We start from the raw sequence: 20,067 nt of genomic DNA on the forward strand, positions 1-20,067 counted from the left end.
GCTAGGAGATGCCGAAGCCCATGTGACCCTGTGGTAGTGTCCTTTGCAGAATGCCTACCCTACTTACATTCTCCACTTCTGTGTCTTTGCATTGAGGGCGAGATGAACTGAAAGCTACAGAAATGGACTTGACCATCACACTGAAGACACTGGAATGCCCATGAACATAGGTCACTGCCTATGTGAACCCTAAGCAAAGCCTGTCTTGGCACAGTCTGATGTCGGGCAGATCTGTGGCTTTTTCTGAAGACGGAGAACTCATGAATTAACTAGTAATCACCAACACCTGTCAGTTACCAGTAAATGAGTCATGACAGAGGAGTTTGAATCCTGTTAGCACTCAGGACTCTGTTTCCTTTTTGCATAGATTCTTCCCTGAGCACTGGTGCAAAAGGGGGTTTCCCATGTGCCCCTGGCAGCCAGTCCTAGGAGTCTGTCTTACACCTGCTGAAAGTGGGGTGATGACTGAGGGCCAGAGCCTCCCCCTTGGACAAGGGCTTCTGTGCCCTGAAGCTGTGGCGACACTTAGTGTAGACAGCCAGTAGGTCAGAGGGAAGCTCTCATCCTGCAGTGTGTATTCTATGCAGACACATCGTTGGGACATTTGATTCATTTCTGTATACAGCTGTATATGCCTTTGTGAGTGTCTGGCTCTGTTATTCTTCGCCTTATTCCATCAAAGCAGTGTCTCTCACTGAACTGCAGCTAGGTGGAAGAGTCAGCAGCCCCCCAATCCTCATGTCCATTTCCAGCTGAAGCTAGAAGCCTGCACAGCCATGTCGGGCTTTTGTTACTCGGATTCTTAGACCTGAACACAGATCCTTGTCATTACAGGTGTTCTTGTCAGCTGAGCCGTGTGTCCAGCTCTTAGAGTGTTTATAGTCCCATTTAAAGCCCCTCTGCTGAACTGGAATCTACTCTTAAATCACATTTCAGGAGAAGCCCTGCAGCCTTGCTGTGCCCTCCTGCAAGCCCCCCTTCCCCACGCCTCGTGCCTCGTCTCCTTCTGAAGCTGGTCCCTGTTTTCCTTCTTGATTTCCTTGTGATGTGGGGTGCTAAAATGCTTCACCACCTCTGATCCACATTTCATAATCCCGTTACAGCACTGACAGCCAGCAGACAACGTGATGTAGAGATGTCAGAAGTGAAGGCAGACACTTGAGCATCCAGAACTGAGGCTTTAGGCTGTACCCAAGAAACAAAGTATTTCTGAGTCCTAAATAAAAGACTAAGGAAAGGAATCGTGGTTGGACCATAGCGTATCAGAGACTGAAGTGGTAGAAGAACCCCCTTCCAGAGCTTAGACATCCTTTGTGAATTACTGGCAAGAGTTTAATACTGGGGACTGGGAAGATGGACACCCATTACCCTAACACTGGAGGGCAGAGACAGGGGGATTGCTGGGACTTGTTGGCTGACATCTGTCCTAGTTAAGTTTCTTTTGTTGTGGTGTGACAAAGACCGTAACTAAAGCATCATGGAGAGGAGAAGGTTTATTTGGCTTCCCAGGCCAGTCACAGCCCAGCACTGAGGGACGTGAGGAGGGAACAGAGGCAGAGCCATGGAGGAATGCTGCTTATTTGGCTTACTCAGCTTAGTTTTTTTCATACAACCCCAGACCACCTTCTTCACCACAAGGGCTGGGCCCTCCCACATCAGTCATTAATCAAGAAAATGCCCCATAGACTTGCCTCCAGGCCAATCTGTAAAGACTTCTTCTTGGTTAAGGGTCCCTCTTCTTAGATGACCTTGACTAGTATCTGGTTGACAAAACCAAACCAAGCAACCAACCAGACACACAGAAAGATGCATACACACACACATACACATACATGCATACACACCCATGCACCCCTAACCAGCACATCCTCCTAGCTCCAAGTTCAGTGTCAGACGATATCTCAAGGGAACAAAGAGAAGCAGAATAGGACACAATGCCTGGCATCCTCTGGCTTCTGGCCCCCCACCCCCCCAACGCACAAAGCATCTAAGTGTTAATAGCAGAAAGCAATCACTCTTAGATGCAGGCTAGGGCTCCCAGAAGTGCAGTAGTGAAGAAGAGGCCAGGATGAAAATGGTTTGTGCCAGGAAGCTCTTAACAGCAAGAGATACCAAAGTGCAGTGAAAGGAAGTAGAGCCATTGTAGTCAGAATGAAAGAAGCTAGTCTCCTTGCTGGGTAGCTCTTAGGTGAGAGAAACTGAAGGCGAGGAGACCGACATGGAAGTGGAACTCGTGGGGAGCTCTTGTCCTCTTCCCGATCAGGTGTGTGAGCCTCAGGCTTGATGGATCATTTCTGCATTTCAGGAAGACTGTGCAAACTCTCTGCTGTTTGACATGTTCCCCAGCAGCCCTGGTTCACAGTATAGCTCTGCCCTCTGCAAGCATAAATAGTTTTTCCCCAAGAGGCTGGTTACTGGCTGGATATGAGGTTTGTGGTAGTAAAACAGCAGCTGGCAATGTCAGATGTGGGGCAAGGAAGTTGTCTCGGCCATCCTGTCTACCAGATGGCCGGGACTTGAAAGATTGAAAATTACTAGAATCTGAGACAGGAGCCAAACGGTGCAGGGATCGGGAAAAGGCGATGGAGTCCATCTGAACGTGGTACATGGTCTGCTGCGGCTCTCCTGTCTCTGTTACATTTTGCTCCAAGTTGGAAATAAGCACAGCCATGTCCTATGCTTAATAACAGGACCTACCCATGTGGTGATCGATCACTCGCAAAGGAAATTTGGTGGTGTATATTTCCATTGCTTGTGCCTGAAGTTAGTCTGTAGTTCCAAACTCCCTATCAGTTTCCTGTATTGGCACTGTCTCCATGTATTGGAGATCTATCTAGAGACAGCTGGAAGGCGTTGACTCAGAGCCCTCCCTCGTCATGTTTATGGGCCATCCCTTTGAAGATGACTAATGCTACAAAGCTACTCAAAATTGGAAGTGCCAGGAGCTAAGTTTTTCAATTCAAGCACAAAAGTGTGTGGAGTGGGGAGTGTGCTCCCCACATCCTTTTAAAGCTCATTTGTGGAAGTGCTGGCTTCTCTGTATTACCATGCAACTTCTTTGATCTTAAAGTAGAAGGAAGTTTCAAGAACCAGGAAGCCTCTAAAACAAGCAGCGTATTACAACATTGAGTAGATGTCAAGCAAACCATGGATCTTTTGAAATTTGAACTCAAAGAGGGATTTCTTATAGCAAGCACACAGCTTGGCGTCGGAATGCTGCTGTTGGGCAGCCATTGAAATATGAGGGGTTACGGCGACTCTTTATGTAATAGGAGTCAGGCAGACACTGTCCGTGGTGAGCACAAGGCCCTGTACTTCCCACTTTTAGTCCCCAGAGAACCTTCTGAAAACATGTCCCCACAGTAAATATGTAGACACTGAAGCTGTGAGGGTTCATGCCCGACTCAGAGTTCCATTTTCTCACCCTCCCTCTTGGCCTCCTTTAGCTGGAACGGAAACCAGAAATGTAAACACAGGTCGCTGAAGCAGCCTTGTTCACTGCCGATGCATTGAAAAGCTGCCCACATTGCTTAGCTGATATCCACAATTTTGTTTAAGTGGCAAATTGATTGAAACAGTCAGTGGAAGGGATTATTTCAGTGAGGGCTTTGCCTTCCTGGAACAAATCCACTTATTAGCATGCAGTTTAGATTCCCCGCCTATGGACTGGAGAAGGAGCTCAGTATTATTAAGAAGTTTTTTGACTAGCCAACAGCTCCATTTTCTTCCCCCTTTTCTTGTCCGCCTTCTCTCCAGCAGCTGAAAGAGACTGTATAGAGACTTTGAATTGTAGGGTTGCTTTGAATCTGGGGTCAGGCCTTTGAGCTTAGAGGAGCCCAGGTTTGAGTGTTGAACTTAGAGGTTCTGCAATCACAAGTGAACAGAAATTGAGCTTGGATTAGTTTGCCTGGTTATTTTCACTTGTATGTTATCAGTGGGTGTCAGTCATGGAGGATTAGGAATCCCTCCTTTGAGCCTTCATACCATCAGACAAGACGGAATGCATTGGAGGGCCCCTGCAGTATAAAGCATCCCTTCTCATCTTGGATGGGACTTCATGGTAGAGCGCTCTCCCTTACCTGCCAGGGGTGCATTCCGAGGCCTAGAGCAGATGCTGATGCCTGTGGGTGATACCAGACCCACAATAAGTTAGGGTTTTTTTTTTCTATCCATGTATACCTACAGTAAAATTGACTTGATAGATTAATTAATTGGTGTACACATCAGAAAATTAACAATAGCCAATTAGAAAGCAGCACTTGGGTAGTAGAGGTGGGATGATCGGGAGTTCAACGTCATCCTTAGTTATATAGCAAGTTCAAGGCCAGCCTGGGCTACATGAGACCTTGTCTCCAAAGAAGCAAAAAGCTAATCATAGAATAATTATGACAATAAAATTGCTTGCATTGGGGCCATTAGTTGGTAAAATGAGGGCTACTTGACCCTAAGCACCACAGGGGTATCTGATCCAACAACTGAGAAGGCAGGATTAAGGGATCCGCAGGAAGGAAGCTGGGGTGGGCACCCAGGGCAGTGGGCTCGCTGATGTTCTAGACATTGGAAGATTTCATCACCGGACTCCAAATAGTATTCAACTTAAAACTTAGGAATTATTTCCTTCTCTTTTCAGGATCTCCTCCTTCTCTTCCTCCTCCTCTTCTCCTTCCTCTTCCCACTCCTCCTCTCCCTGCTCCTTCTCTTCCTCCCCCTTTTCCTTACTTGCTTGCCTTTTGAGTCTCATGCAGCCCAGGCTTTCTTTGAACTCCTTATATAGCTGAGGATTATCTTGAGCTCCTGACTTTCTTGCCCTGTCTCTCAGTGCTGGGATTCCAGACATGCTCCACCACCACCTCCTGCTGGTCTTTTCCATTTAGCCTGTTCGGATCACAGTTGGCTATAGGTAAATGAAGTGTAAACAGTATAAACCTTTGGCTGCTGTTTCTAGAAGGTTGCCACGATCAGCAGCGGAGGAGCAGCAGCATTGGGAAGGGTTGAGTCAACTGATTTGGCCTGATAAGAAATCTTATTTAGAAACCTTTAGGATACAACACGAGCAACATGTGTTGGTGGGGGATGGGGTGGGAATTATTGATATCATAGCGGTTCCTCCACCCTCAACCTTGACATGCATTTACAGAAACTGTTGAAAGAAAACTGACCCTGAATGGTTGAGATGTCAGTGACGTTATTATTCCTGGATTCTATTGCATTAGTTAGTGAATTCTGGCGGGTTGAGCTCAGAGGCTCTCCATGAGTCGCAGGTACTCAGCAGAGGCCATGTGGCTTCAGTGGCCTTCCTCACCTTTTGTTAACTGGCAAACTAGAAGGACACCAGCTGGGATTGTCCGTGTTCATTCTCTGTTCCCTTCTAGCCTGTGATGGGCCAGTGTGGGTTCTTCTCATGGTGGCCTTATGGTCGCAATGCCTCAAAAGCATTGGCCTTGGTCACACGTACCAGATTCCTCTTATCCCAAACGATGAGATAGATGTTTTATTTCAAAAGTAGGGAAAAGTGTTATACACCCTTGATGAGGAACACAAACTCCAACTCTAGAGCTGAGTGTGGCAAGAAGGGCTGGGGTTTGATGGCTTCACCATCTCCTCACAGACTTCAAGAATGTAAGTAATTTGACTCACAAAAACATTGCTATTCCCATGAATCAAAGAACCCACCTCTGTGTTATCTTCTTGCTGCATACAAAAATGCATGAGATGACTGACTTAGGAAACATTTCTTTTGACTTACATTTTTGTGTTTTCCGGTCCTTGATTGATTGCCACCCCCTTACCTTGGACCTGAGGTAGGCATGACATGGTGGGATGAAGAGGAATTCTAACTTCTAACATCATCACCCAGCAAGCTGAGGAGAAAGGGTGTGCCTAGGGTCCCACCAGGGCATGTCCCCAGTGACTGAGAACCTCTCAACCAGGCCCTACGCCTTAAGGATTCCACCACCCCCTATACCACTGCCAGGAAGACATTCATCAAGTGTAGATTATTCTCCAAGAGAGCAGGTCAGGAAGGCTCCTCAGCAGCGGCTGGACATCTGCTGAAGCTGGGAGTTGTGTGTATCCTTTGTTGTTCCTAGAAGTTCGGCATAGGGATTCGCCCAGGATTCGGCCGAGTTAACTTGAAACAGAAAATTGGGTCTTGCCGCACATTGAAAGGTCCATCAATATCTCAGCTTCATTACGTTAGAAGTGGATTAATAGGAATTGCAACCCCTGAAGGGGAGAAATGCAGGATCTTTGCTAACCACAGATAATGGATTTTGAAAAGCTCTTTATTTTCAGGAGAGGAAAAAGACATACATAGACATAGAAAGCCATATCACGACCCCTCCTATACCTATCACCCAAGACCCTAAGTGATTGGGTCATGGTCAGTACCATGTTGCCCCATTCTGCAACTGATACCCACTCCTGGACTATTTTAAAGCATCCTCTAGACATTGTCATATTTCATTTGTAAATAATTATAACTATAGCATGATGGGGAAATTTTAATCTGAAGTACTATGTAAATAGTGTCTAAAAGTTGCAGGAATGAGCCGGTGGGCTTAGTTTGGGGAAGCATCAGCTCCAGAAGAAAGATGAAGGTAGAGATGCAGTCTCCCATAAACTGCCTTTATCTGTCATCCTGCTTTGAGTAGCTCTTACAAATGTGCATAAAACGTGTGCATTTTCCCAGGGAACTGGGGTCTTTACAGAGGAGAATGAGCTGGCAGGGAACTGGTACATTTTATAAGAAGGAAGGAAAAACACAATCACCAGAAGGTGCTGAAGTATTCAGCCAATGATGGATTGTTCTCTGACGAATTTCAATGACTGTTTAGCCTATCAGCAACTGCTTTTAATAATACAGAGAAGTAGCTTTTTAAGATTGTGCTATGGAGGTGGTGTTTCTCTCCTGTTATAATGTATTCTGAGAAGTTTCTTTGTTGTGATTTAGACTTCCTCCCTTGATTTTATTGTGTCATAAATCTCTGGCATTTGGTATGTGTGAGACCTCACCGGCTTGCTAGATATATCCAGTTCTCCCTTCTCTCTAGAAGATTAAACTAAGGCTGCAAGAGCTGATGCCAGGACAGATTTAACCAATCATCTTTCCTTTACGTGTAGGTCAGTCCGAGGGACAACTCTGCACTGGATCCTATTATCCACGGGTTGAAGGGCGTCGTACATCACGGTGAGTAAGGTCCATCTTCTTCCTTTAGCTAGAATGTGAAGGGCCCGGATCTGTACCTGAAGGAATCGGGTTATCTCACAGAGGACCAGGGGTGATACCATTCCTTGCCCTCCAGTGCCGAAGGGCTTTAGAGCCATTATCTGATGGGCAAAGAGCACTTGCACATATAACCTGCCAATGGGTCTGGGTTAACAGGGAGCCATTTGTTACCCCTCAGGTATTACTGTGAATGCACGTGTTGTAAATCAAAATGCTCCAAGATATACGATTCTTAGGTGTTGGATCTGCTATTCATCTCATTGGTCTCCTAAAATTATTCCTTTTCCAAGAGCTATGTCACTTGTAAATATTTTTGATTTGCCACTCAGATTTAAGGGGGGGAAATATAAGTAACCAGGACAAGCCGTTAAACTTCACAGTCTGTGAGCCGGTGCGATGCAGCTGCTGTCATGGAAGGGCGAGGCTGATGTTCTGTGTGGCAGACGTCATATCCTCAGGCATAAACCTGGGAGAGAAAGTAAGATGAATGGTTCTGTCTCCTCCAACTGGTTTTATTGGCAGAATTTCCCTGCAACTTTATTATCAGCCAATGCATCATTACCTGGGGCACTGGGAAGCTCTCATTTCAGAAGCACCCTTGTTGCAGGAAGGTGTTGAGTCTGGATCTTGTGTAATGATTTGTAAAGTTTTAATAATCTAATTAGAATTCCAAAGACATTGACAAAAATAGCGTTGGTAACCATAATAAATCTCCCTCTGTTCCCAAGCTGTGATGAAATGTCTTCACACCTTTTGCAAGGATTGTCTTCTGACATGAGCCAACTCTGTAGAGCTTAACAAATACCTCTTCCAGGGAAACTAAACTTGTTATCAGAGTTCGATTAGGTTGGATTGAGCATTAATTGTTCTATTCAGTCATGAGGCAGGTAACAAGAATAAACCTAATGAAAACAGAATGCTGGGGAGATGGCTCAGTTGGTAGAGTGCTGCCTTACCGGCACCGGCACCGGCATCGGCACCAGGCCTGATCTCAGCTCTCCAGCACACACATAAACACAGCCCCACCCAGGCTCAAACCCAGGAATCAAACTCAGGAGCTCACTGTTAGAAACATTCTAGCCCTGAGCTGTCTCCCCAGAGCTACACAGTCTGTGAGGACCCTTTCCTCATGACCTGACTACCTTCCCCAAGCCCCACCTAATGCCATCGTTTTGGACATGAGTCATTCAGAAAGGGTTGCAAACAGTTCCACACAGGAACACTGTCTGACTTAAGGAGGGGTGCAGTGACACAGGTTCCTCCCCTACTCTATGACAGGAAATAGAATTGCAAACAATGTTTGCCTCCAAGAAAAGCTCACATGTGTCTTCAGCAAACCCGAGATGTATGCCTGATTACAGGCAGCCCTGGCTTTGGCCATAGGTGGAGATGGTCCCAGCCAGGTCTTATGAAGAAGGAGTGAAAGGGAGGCATTGCCCTTTTCTTCTGAAGTCTTTGCTGTTTCCTCTGAGGCACCTTCTCTTCCCCTTACATGTTCCTCACCGGTGTTTCCATGAGTATGCGGAGCAGTCTCAGTTCAGATCTTGCCTGACAAGGAACCAATCGCTACCCACCCCAGTCACTCCTGTGTCCAGATGTCTTTCTCAGACATATCTGGAAAACCTTTTTTGTTTATCTGCTCCTCTGATACTTCCCCAAGCTTCAGTAAAGGCAGAAAGATGACACACTACACCTGGCAACAATAGCTGCCCAATAAATCACAACTAATGGCTAAGTCAGATAAAAGTACATGCATACAAGGGAAAATATCAACATATATAAAAATAGAAAACAAAGGGGAAGGAGGGACTAGAAACCTGAGTCTTGTCTCTGACTGGGAAGAGAAAGTTAGTGGCGGGCAGGGTCAGAACAGGCGTCTTGAAGAGTTGAAAAGACCTTTTGTTGAAGCTAGAAGCTTCAATGCCCTTTTCATTGAAGGTCCTGTGAGTGATTTTTGTGATCTGCTGATTTGAAGGAGCATAAATAATTATGCCTTTCACAGATTCTCTGGCTAGGGAATGATGTTGCAGATGTGTGAAGTGCAAAAAATCGTTGTGGATTTCTGAGGCAGCTTTTACTTCTTGACCTCTGCGGGGCCTATCTTAGAATGTTAATTTCTTATTAACTGGCTTTTTTACTGTTGGTGAGAAGAATCATCTGTGGTCCTTCCACAGAGATGCGGTGAGCTGCCTGGTGTTAGCTCCATTTCACACTCAGTGCTTGGTCACTGGGTGCTCTGCCAGTCAGAGGCCAAGGGGGAACTTTAAGTGAGAGAGAGATTTCCCGTAGGGAAGAACGAGGAGAGGCAGGCATCCTTGAGGAGAGTGTTCATTCTGAGAGAAAGGAGAGAAGCATGATGCTGCAAGAGGCTCCCAGAAGTCTTGGCCAGGACACCAAAGAACACCAGAGCCAAGCGTGCCTGTGTGGAGCCGCATAGGATGGTCAGGGGCCTGTGCGATTCCCTGCTGTGTGTTCATTGGCTGGGTCACTATGGTAGGAGTATTCCATGAAGGCACAGAGGGAATCTGGAATGTGTGACCTCCCCTCAGCTTGTCTCTGTGAGAGTGTCGCAAGGGCCACCCACACAGATAGCTTAGCTCCCCTCTGCTTCTGTTTGGAGTCCTCCACCTGACCCCTCCTTCACCCCTGACCCCTCCTTCACCCCTGACCCCTCCTTCACCCCTGACCCCTCCTTCACCCCTGACCCCTCCTTCACCCCTGACCCCTCCTTCACCCCTGACCCTGCAGTGGCCTCTTGACCTGCGCATCCCCTCTTCTAAGATGTCCAGTGGGTCTGATGAGCAGTGTCTTTCATTCCGCCTCTGGTGACTGACACCACTGAGCTAGGTGCGGTGTGTGGAGCCGCCCGTGGAGCCGGTACTCTGGTTAAGCAGCCCGTGGCTTGAAGAGTAGCCAGTTTCACTCACCCTTGGGAATGTGAAGATCTAAAGACTAAGGCCTGAAGAGCTGTGAGTGGACGCGCTCCAGGCCAGGAGCGAGCTCAGATTCAGTGCAGTGGCCTTAGCTGGAAGTGTCTGATGGAGAGGTGATATGGTTCCTTGGGGACTCTGAGCACAGCGGCATTTTTCTCCATTGCTACAGAGATAAACTCTAGAAGCTCATCAGCCACACAGAGTGCTGTTTCTTAAACCTGCCTTTGCGATGTCAAAATACAGTGTGCATATAACAGCTGTATAGAAATGTTGTCATGTAGTTCATTTTACAAAACTACTGAATGATAAGAAATGTGCATTTAGTTTCATACTAAAAGTATGTATTTTTCCTACATGTTTTTTATTTACCCTTAAAGAGGCAACCCGAACAGATGCCACCACCTTCTTGTATGTATTTCACACACTGTCAAAATTCAGGGAAACATTAACCATTCCCTCTCTCGTGTTACCAACACATTCCACTATTTTACTTCTTTTTTTCTTCCTCCTCATTCTCCCCCTCCTCCTCATCATCATCCCCTTATTCTCCTTCTCCTTTTTTATATTCTTTTTTATTTTAACAGAGTCTCACTATGTAGCTCTGGCTGACCTTGAATTTGCTGTGTAGACCAAGTGGACCTCAGACTTACAGAGATCTGTCAGCCTCTGTCTCCCCAAGGCTGGAATTAAAGACGGTTGCCATGGTGTCCAGCTGTGATACCAATTGCTTGGTGGTTGAGCCATCCATGTCTATTTGTCCCTCTTTTCCAAACTCCCCAACCCACCATCATTTTGTTCTTCATGATTCTGAAGAACACACATTCTGATCGCCGAGAGCACGCTTCTAATAATGTCCTCCAAATGAGACTTTGGAGAGCTTCTCTTGTCGGTGGATGTTGGGAAAGGGACGAGATGCAGACATGTCTCTCGGGAGAGCTTCAGCTGACCTGTCAAACTGTAGTGTGACAGACTTCGTTGGGAGAGCCGCAACACTCACATACACTTACCCCAGAATGGGAGCCCCTGACAGACAGCTGAGTCAGTGCTCAATTTGGTGGACTAGTGAGTTTGTATCACAGTTACCAAAGGGAATATAAGCAGGGGCTTACTTACAAGGAACAAGGATAACAAACTTAACTACAAAGTTCTGACCAATGCAGCTACATCACCAAAAAGCCAGTTGCAGCATGGCGGATGACTCCTGAAGGCTGGGACCCTGGGGCTCACTCTGCTCCTTGCAGACAGCTTCCAGGGTTTGGCTTGTCAGTGTCTCCAGCCCCAGCAAGTAGTACTCCCTTTGAGACTGTTAATGGTTGCCCTTACAAATCTACCGAGTCTCTTCTCCCAGATGTGTAACCTATGTTTTCCTGCCATTTACCCCCCTGAGGCTCCCCCCCCTCCAAAGGGATGTCATAATTCAGAGGAACATGCCATGCAACACCTGGAAATCTCTTGGCACATCTGCATTGTGCTCTTCCCTCTTCTCCCCTTGCATCCCAATCTGTGGACAAAATCCTGTGCCAGCTGGAGTCGTTCTAAGCCCCTACCAAAGAGTAAAGTAAGCAAGTAATATTGTGTAAGTTGGCAGCCTCCAGTCAACTCTGCCACGGTGGCAGGAGGACCAGCCTACGCATCCTTCTCTCCACACCACACCTGACTCAACTGATGCTTCTCCAATAAAGAAAGCATTCTAGACATGCCCAGACTCAGAGGGCCTCCGAGTCCTTCTGAAACAGCAGGTCGGCTCCATCTTATAAGATTATGATCTCATAGCTTGACTGGTTAAGAAAACCCCCTCAGAAAGCCACGCATTGCACAAGTGCCTTACCCTCTAGTCTGGCAACATCATGCTTAATGTATACACAAGAGAAATAGTCACGTAAAATACTTGTAAACAGGAGTTTTGTTTTTCATTGCTACCGATTAGAAATACCAAATGTTTACCAGTGGGAGCATAGGAGGTACCGGCCATGGTATATGAGACTGTAGCCCATTATATGCAGCAGTTTAAAACCTGGCAACCTACAACCTACATGAAATAACACATACTTTGTGGTTCTTTTTATGTTAAGTGCAAGAACTAGCCAAATCAGTTCACAGTGCTACAAGCCAGAATGGCAGAATGAGGTGACAGTGAGGCTCAGGGTTCCTGGCTGTAAAGTGCTGTTTTTAACCTTTGGATCAGGGTATGTTTTCTATCTTAGAAGTGAGAAACAATGGAATAGTTTCTCACAGAGTTCATACCTGAGAATCACCAATTGAGTTTACAAAAGCAAATTACCAAAAACACCACATAATGTGAGGACTGAGTTTATGATTGTGCGTTGGGACATATTCACACCTGTGGTTGAACACACCTCACGGAAGGTGCAGTATAATACAGTTTCACCCTGGTATCCCTGCTGATTTGTGCATTCTCTGAGAACTAAAGACTAGCTTATATGTCTCATGCACTATTTTCTCCAATATATCCCATTTACACAGTTTTAAGCAAAAACAACAAAATCCTATCAGCATGCATAGATAGTCTAAACTTATTAAAATTGCCAAAAGTATTGAATATTGGCTATGGTGCAAATTTTACCAAGGGCTGTGTGTGTGCTGTGAGATATGTTAGTGCAGCCACTCTGGCGAACCACTGAGCACAATCTAAGAATGAGAACTCAGACATACACCTGGCAATAGATGAGAACAGGGGCGTCTACAACATTGCTTCTTCCAATTACCTCAATGCAGAACAGACTCACAACCCATCCTGTAGCAGGTTAGGTGAAGATAACTTGGCGTACTCATTCAGTAAAGCTTTGCTATCGACTGGAAAAGACTGGACCACCAAGCAACATGTTGTATTTGAGAACCAGAAAGTTGAAAAAGATTGGAGCAAGGTTTTACAAGATTGTGATGATAAGCCTGAAAAGAAAACATTATCATCATCATCATCATCATTTAATTATTTCAAAATGCAGGTTATGCTCACTTCGTGGGTTGAGGGGGATAGAGGTAATGTCCTGAGATCGAGTGGAGGCTCCACACTGGCACTGTTTTTAGGGTTATTGGCATTTTGGCTTTGTGCACGTGTTGCATTCTACAGTCAAAGCAGATAATGATTAATTAGAACTCAGAAGTAGGAGCTTCAGACTCCTGTACCAGAGACCTCACAGCAAGCCAAAAGGGGGTGACAGCACTCTACGCAAACCTTTTTGCGGTAATGATCACCATTTCTTCTGTATGTGAATGGTTCGAGACCATGAAAGAACTGTGTCTGCCTCAGGGTCATATCATTAAAGAGCTGACTTTAGATGCAATATCTACTCTGCTCTTAGGGAACAGAGGGAAAAAAAGCAACAAAGTGACAGGTGACAGTCTAAAAACAAAAATCTCCTCGCTTCTATGTTGCTGCGTGCTCAGTGTACATCCATGAAAGGTCACACTGGCCCAGTAGGCGCATGGGGTCTTCTTGACACGCTTGGTCCCCGTGTCACCTAAGCAGGCACTGCTGGAAACTTGAGACGTGGTCTAGCTTTAAGGTCCTGTTTCTCCCCGGCTCTGTGTGTGTGTGTGTGTGTGTGTGTGTGTGTGTGTGTCCGTCCATCTGCAGGTCTGGGTCTTGACAGAGTCCCACCACATAGGTTTTGTTGAAGGAGTGCATTATAAAGTATTTCAGTGCTTTATAAAGGTCTGAAGTTTGTAAGTTCATTATAAAGTACTCTCGTCTGAGGCTGTGGCTCCCTCACTGCTATGTCCGTGGCTCGTCTCTTAAAAAGAAAAGAAAAAACAAAAACTATCTAGGGCCACGTGAATAAATGTTCAGAAAATATCTGCATGAATTCTGGAAGCACAGCACATATTCTAGGAAAGAAGACTTTGTGAGGAGGTGTGGGGGAACTAATAAGGACAGAAATAGTCACCCTTGTCATTGTGAACCAGCAAGACATCCTAGAGCTGAGCTGGCTCAGTCTGAGGCATCTTGCCTGGTTTTTACCTGTGAGCTTTAAGCATCTTTGAGTCCATTCTTCCTTTCACCCTCAGAGTTTCTAGGAAACACAAGTCAAGACACTGAGATCAAAGGAATAAGCTGACCCTTGCATGTGAACCATTCTATGCTTGTGCAAGATTTTTTTCTTTCTATGCATGCCATCCTTGCTGCTGTAGAGACTGGTATTTCACTCACCTGTAAAGTTGCTTCATGGTGTCCAAATATAAAAGTGTGTTTTCTTATTTTTCACTTGAAATTTGATTCTAGGAGCTCAACCAACTTGAAGAATATTATCATAGCACTTGTGAGTTCGGACTGCCCTGGATTTGAATTCTGGTTCTTCAGCTTGGAAGCTGTGTGATCCTGTGCAGAGGGCCATGTCTCTCACCAGTATTTCCATTTGAAAAAATGAGATTAAGTCGCCTTGGGTAAATTGAGGCTTCGAAGACATGGAAATGATGCCTACTGTGTGCCCAGAGCACTCTAGATTAGGGCTCAAAAGACTGTAGACCAAATCAAGCCTCCTGCTTGCCTGTTCAAAATTTTGTTAGGTTAAACAAATATTGGCCCACTACTTGTCATTATAAATAAAGTTTTATCGCTCAGCCATACTCATTTGTTTGCATATTGTCTGTGGCTGCTTTTGTTGCACACTGACAGTAGTTGTCACCAACAATACATAACAGTCATAACATAAAGCTTTAACTATTTGCTCTCTGGCCCCTCTCAGACAATGTTTGCCAGTCTCGCCTCAGTGGTAGCTGGTGTCCTGTTTGTTTTTTTCATAGCACTGTCCCTATGCAGTGTGTGTGTGTGTGTGTGTGTGTGTGTGTGTGTGACCAGATAATATAAGTACATAGTTGGGTCATTACTCACTATGTAACAGACTAAGCAGCATTGGTTTGGGGCTTGTCCCAATCCTCCCGTACTCCAAAAGCATTTCACGTGAATTAATGAGGGTTCTATTGGAATGTTTACCTTGAAGCAGTCACTCAAATGATTTTCCCTCTTTTGAATGAGGAAACCTGTGCTGTGCTATCTGCGGCTCACCGATAATTCTGAACATTTACAGCTCACTGGTGATTTTGAGCATCGTAACACACGACAAAATTTCCCGTTTGAAGTTTATGTTTCCAGCACTTAATTACATGGAACCTTCCTGGAGTGCGCTATAAACGTGCAGCAGCCAGCTCCTGGCTAATTGGCTCCTGCCTTTTTATGGATCCAGGAAGGACTGATGCTTATCTGAATGCTTTTGATCTCAAAATCTTCTAGAAACAGACAGGCTTAAGCCATTTCCAGTTTCCTGGATTTGGGTTTATCAAAACCTCCACCCTAGATGTGAACCATTTCCGTTTCTTTTCTTAGCTAAATCCAGGAAATAGGATGCTGCGGTGTGAGTGCTGCTTTATCACTGAATGGCATTGTTAACAGTGGTGTGAGGACATAAAAAGGCCTCAGAAGTTCTCATCCAACCAACTGCCCTTCTCTGTCGACTTTTTATCATTTGAACAGGACTATGGGAGTTTAGGGGAACATGCTTAACCTTGTGGAAGTGAAATATGAAGAACAAAGGGTTTAAGAAAAACCCCCAATGATCCATTGGCTTCCCTTGGGTGACTTTATACCCTGTTTTTCTGCTCTGTATATGTCACCTTAAGACAGGAGAAGAACTGTCACCTCTGGGCTAAGGGCACAGGATTTGGCTTTGAATATTTTTCCTCCCTTTGAGCAGATGAACAAGCAAATTACTTGCTCCCCCAGAGCTCAGTTTTTTATGCTGCATGGTAGGGGTGAGCTCTTTGGTTGATCTTAAGGATACATTGTCTTACAGCACACAGTGTGCCTGCCAGGTGGTGGGCACTGGCATGAACTGGGATTCCCTCCTACACCGTCACCCCTGTTGAACTGCACATGGGGGCTGTGGACGGCTGGTCACTAGGGGGTGTTCTGCATCTACAACTACCTGGCTTTTGAACGTGTGATGGGAGGGTCTACAAAACTTAGGGGACATGAAGTCAGGCATAGTAAGGATGCCTGTATTCCCAGCACTCAGTGAGCTGGAGGATCATAAGGATAAGGGCAATCTGAGCTTTAAAAAATAGCGAAGAAAATAAAGGAAACAATGATAGCATTGATAATAAAGATGGTTTACAGTGACCAGTACTGCTTTGATTAGGGTAATGAAACAGAAGGTGGAGAAAGGAAATAGCAGATACAGCTTAGCTATCTGGCCTGCAGGTGGACTCAGCCCTGCCTTGGTGGTTTCCACATGTAGCATTGTGTCATGTTGCCCAAGGAGGTAACAGTGCTGTTACAGAGAGATTAGCCGAGCTGTCCCAACTCCCGGAGCAGAACACCAAGGTGAGCCCAGTTGTGCTGAATTCTCTGATGCTTTTTATTTCCCTTTCTTTCTTTCATTCTATCCCACATTCTCTCTCTTTTCTTTGACAGGGTTTCACTTTGTCCTCCCAGCTGGCCTCAGACTCACAGAGATCTTCCCATCTCTGTCGCTGGAGTGCTTAGATTAAAGTTATATGTCACTCTGCCCAGTCTGAGATGTCTTTCGACCCACTCCCCTTCTGGCACCAACCACTTTCTTGTTTATTGTCAAAACCACTTAATTCTTGGGCACCTCCATCCCCTTTTGTGAATGAGCTCTTTGACCTGGTGAGAAGAAAGCCTCAGGATTGTCATCATGTCAGCTATGGTCCCCTGGGCCTTACAGGTAGAGACAAGCCCTGGAGGTGCTCTGGATGGCCCCCAGTGTTGTCCTTATATAGATCCCATAATCTCAGTGCCACATCATTTCTCTAATTGTGAACTTCATATAATTTCTCTCTGGAAAGATTAACGTCAACATGTTTTATTTGAACATCAACCTTAGATAAAAATGGCATGCCTGGTCAACTGAGACTATTAACATAGTCAAGGAGGACGCTTGGCATTGAATTAAGGTTGTGTGACAGTGTCATTCTTGGGGCTTCTCTGCATGTTTGCATTTGGTGATCGGGATTCTTCAGCCTGTAAGCCAATCTCACTTACCCAGCGCAACCACACTAGCTATTTATGCCGTTATGGAAGATTCTGGGATTTCCTCTAGGAAGATAGAAATAAGTGATGGTGCCTCTTTCTTGCTTCTGTCCACTATCCCACTCTTCTCTATGGCTAGCAGTGTATGCCACCATGCTTGGTAAATCCCACAGTTCTTAATGACATCACTGCTATCTTCTATATGTTGACTATTCAGCATATTTTCTAAAGAGACTTCTTTGTCCCTATGTAACCAAAGCATTGCAAATATTAAGTTATTAACACACTGAAAAATGCAATCAATCAGATGATTATCATCTAATGTTTTAATGATCACATTTTTAATCCAATTATGCATGTTTGAATCTTTCAAATTTTCTTTAATTAAAAATTGCCTCTTGGCACTGCTATCAGAAAGAAGAAATTGAACAGAATGAGCCAGATATAATTTAGTGTTGAGAGGAAGCTACAAGGATAACTGGGCTGGGTTGAGCTTAATGGCTGACCATGACTTTAAGGCCTTCATACAAAATTTCCTAATTGATAAGGAAAATTTAATCATCTTCAAATATACTTCATTTGCATTCAAATAAGGTGTTCCTTTTTCCAAACAAACCTCCCCTAACTGATTATTCATATTGTCATTCAAAATGCTTAAAAAATGAAAGACAGAGTTGGGTGAAATGTAGACTACTTAATACAGTGTGTATTTAATATAAAAGTGATGCATTATTCATTTCTGCAATTTGAATAACTTTGAATTTGGCATCCTCATTCTTCATCTTTTTCTTTGATGAACAATTAATTATTAAAATATAATATTGTCAGCATACAGCACCCGGGATCCTAGAAAGTGGACTAGGAGGCTCGTTCCCTCTCAGTCCTCTCACGTAGTATTGCACAGCGCCTGCTTATTATGACATAATGCAGTGAATGGTGGGAGAGATTCATTGTCTCCTATGTTTCTCTCAACTGGTAAGTGGCTGTGATAAAAGTGCTTTGGATTTAAGTTACTTATTAGGCTAGAAGTTGGGGGATGGAAGCATTTGTGAGGTTGGTGTGGAGCAACACAGACTAGTTTCATTGAACAGTACTCTGGGCACTCTCAATGACAAGCACTTTCAATGCCAAGTAACTAGTTAATAAACAGTATTAACTAGTTACTGCTCAGACTCCAATATCAGGTACTCTTACTATCGTGTCTCAGAGAGAAGCGTGGTAGTGTGCCGGGAGAAGTTGTGATTCTGGCCTATGCGGCTTGACTGTGGCAAAGCCCTCTTCCTCCTAACATCTCCACTTCTTAAGATCGCCTTCATGAAGCCTTCTTTCATCTTCCCCATGCCTGTCTCGTGTTCTGTCGGTTCAGCACCTGCGGCTGCCGCAGATGCTGTGAGTGAAGCAGATGGGACAATATAGGAAGTTCTGCCATGTCAGGTGTCTCCATTTCCAACTCAGGGCGTGAGACAGAAGGCTGTGTTCAAGACTATCCTGTATTACATAACAAAGCCCTGTCTCAAAAAAACAAAACAAAACAAAAAAGTTATTGCGAGTACGTATTGTAAACACATAGCATGTCTTCCTGACCCTCTTGCAAGTCTGGCTATGGGTTAGAATGAAATTTGTGTCACAGTATATGGGAGCCCCTTCTGGAACTTAGGTTAAGGTAGAGATAGGCAAATGTGGGGCAGAAAGCTCAGCCCTTTCCACTGCCGATTTGAGCATAGCTTCTCAGTTTTTACACTGCATCTCTAATTATACAAAACATTATTCTCTGAATATGAATTCCATCTTGCTCCTTAATGCAGACATATTTTGAAGGGTGTATGCAGTTACTATTACATTTAAAATGTCCTTAATGAGATTGTAGAAATGATTCTGTTACATGAGTTAAACATGCTATCTTTGATGTTATCTATTGCCCTGCAAAACCCAAAATATTTACTCTCTGATGCTTTATAGAGAAGGCTTGCTATCCCTGCTTAAAAACACAGCAAAAACCAGCCTGAGAATCTTCTATGCTTGCCCTCAGCCAAGGGCTGCCATGATATGAAGGTTTACAGTGGCTCAGGCACTGGGTTTAGCCCCTTATTCCAAGTCACTTTTAGTAGTCATAGCAACCCTAAAGGGCATAAAATCTTGACCAGTTTACAGATTATGGGCACATCCCAGAGATGATAAGGCTTTTGCCTAAAGTCGCACAGATTTTCAATATCATTTCATTCCGAAGCCCAGGTTAGAGCCTTGGCACAGACAGCGTGTGCCCTGAAGGCACTAGTGGTCAAGTTGAAAAGGAAAAGCTCTAAGTCACATGTTAGTCCTGAATGACATTTCCAAATACTAGGGAGGGATTGTACTTGAGTCTCTCCTCCCCTCAAGCTTTTGACTCCAGATCTGTTATGTAATGTTAATCGACTGGTCTAAGTCAGAGGTTCTGAGAGGGACCTTGGGTCTCTATATCAGCTCTGGACATAATGGCTATGGTTTCTGGTGTTAGAGTTGCTGAAAGAAATGGTGTTCACCCTCTTGAAGCTCCTACCTAGGACAGTCTCAAGCCTTCTAGGTTGGTAGAGAGGTGGTGACAGAGAAATGGAATCCTGCCCCTAGCTATGTCTGCCTACTCTGTCCCAGAACTGTTCACACATCCTCGACTTTGGAGGTCAACTCTGTCACACTTGACAGCCTCATGAGACCACACAGGAACACACAAATGTGTGGATCTCACTCCTGCTGAACTGGCGTTCTCTTTGGATAGGGCATCAATGCCCCGTTTGTAGGCCAGGTTGCTGCTTCTTCTTTTCATGTTCATTAGAACCAACGCCTCTTCCCTGGAGTCTGGGGCAGGGTGAGCTGCCAGGCATTATCTTGTTTCTCCCTGAGGTTATACATGCAGCCTGCTC

At 45.0% G+C, this 20,067-nt stretch overlaps 1 protein-coding gene across 2 annotated transcripts in view; it reads left to right on the forward strand.

Annotated features, from left to right (window-relative positions):
• Ptprg (protein tyrosine phosphatase receptor type G) overlaps positions 1-20,067 on the forward strand; it is a 680,693-nt gene that overhangs the window by 525,577 nt on the left and 135,049 nt on the right. For both annotated transcript variants that reach the window (XM_052190336.1, XM_052190337.1), the window contains exon 6: positions 7,123-7,189. In XM_052190336.1, coding sequence (XP_052046296.1) covers positions 7,123-7,189 — 67 coding nt within the window. The remainder of the gene's footprint in view (positions 1-7,122; positions 7,190-20,067) is intronic.

This window comes from Apodemus sylvaticus, chromosome 8 (genome assembly GCF_947179515.1).
Source record: "Apodemus sylvaticus chromosome 8, mApoSyl1.1, whole genome shotgun sequence".
NCBI lineage: Eukaryota > Metazoa > Chordata > Mammalia > Rodentia > Muridae > Apodemus > Apodemus sylvaticus.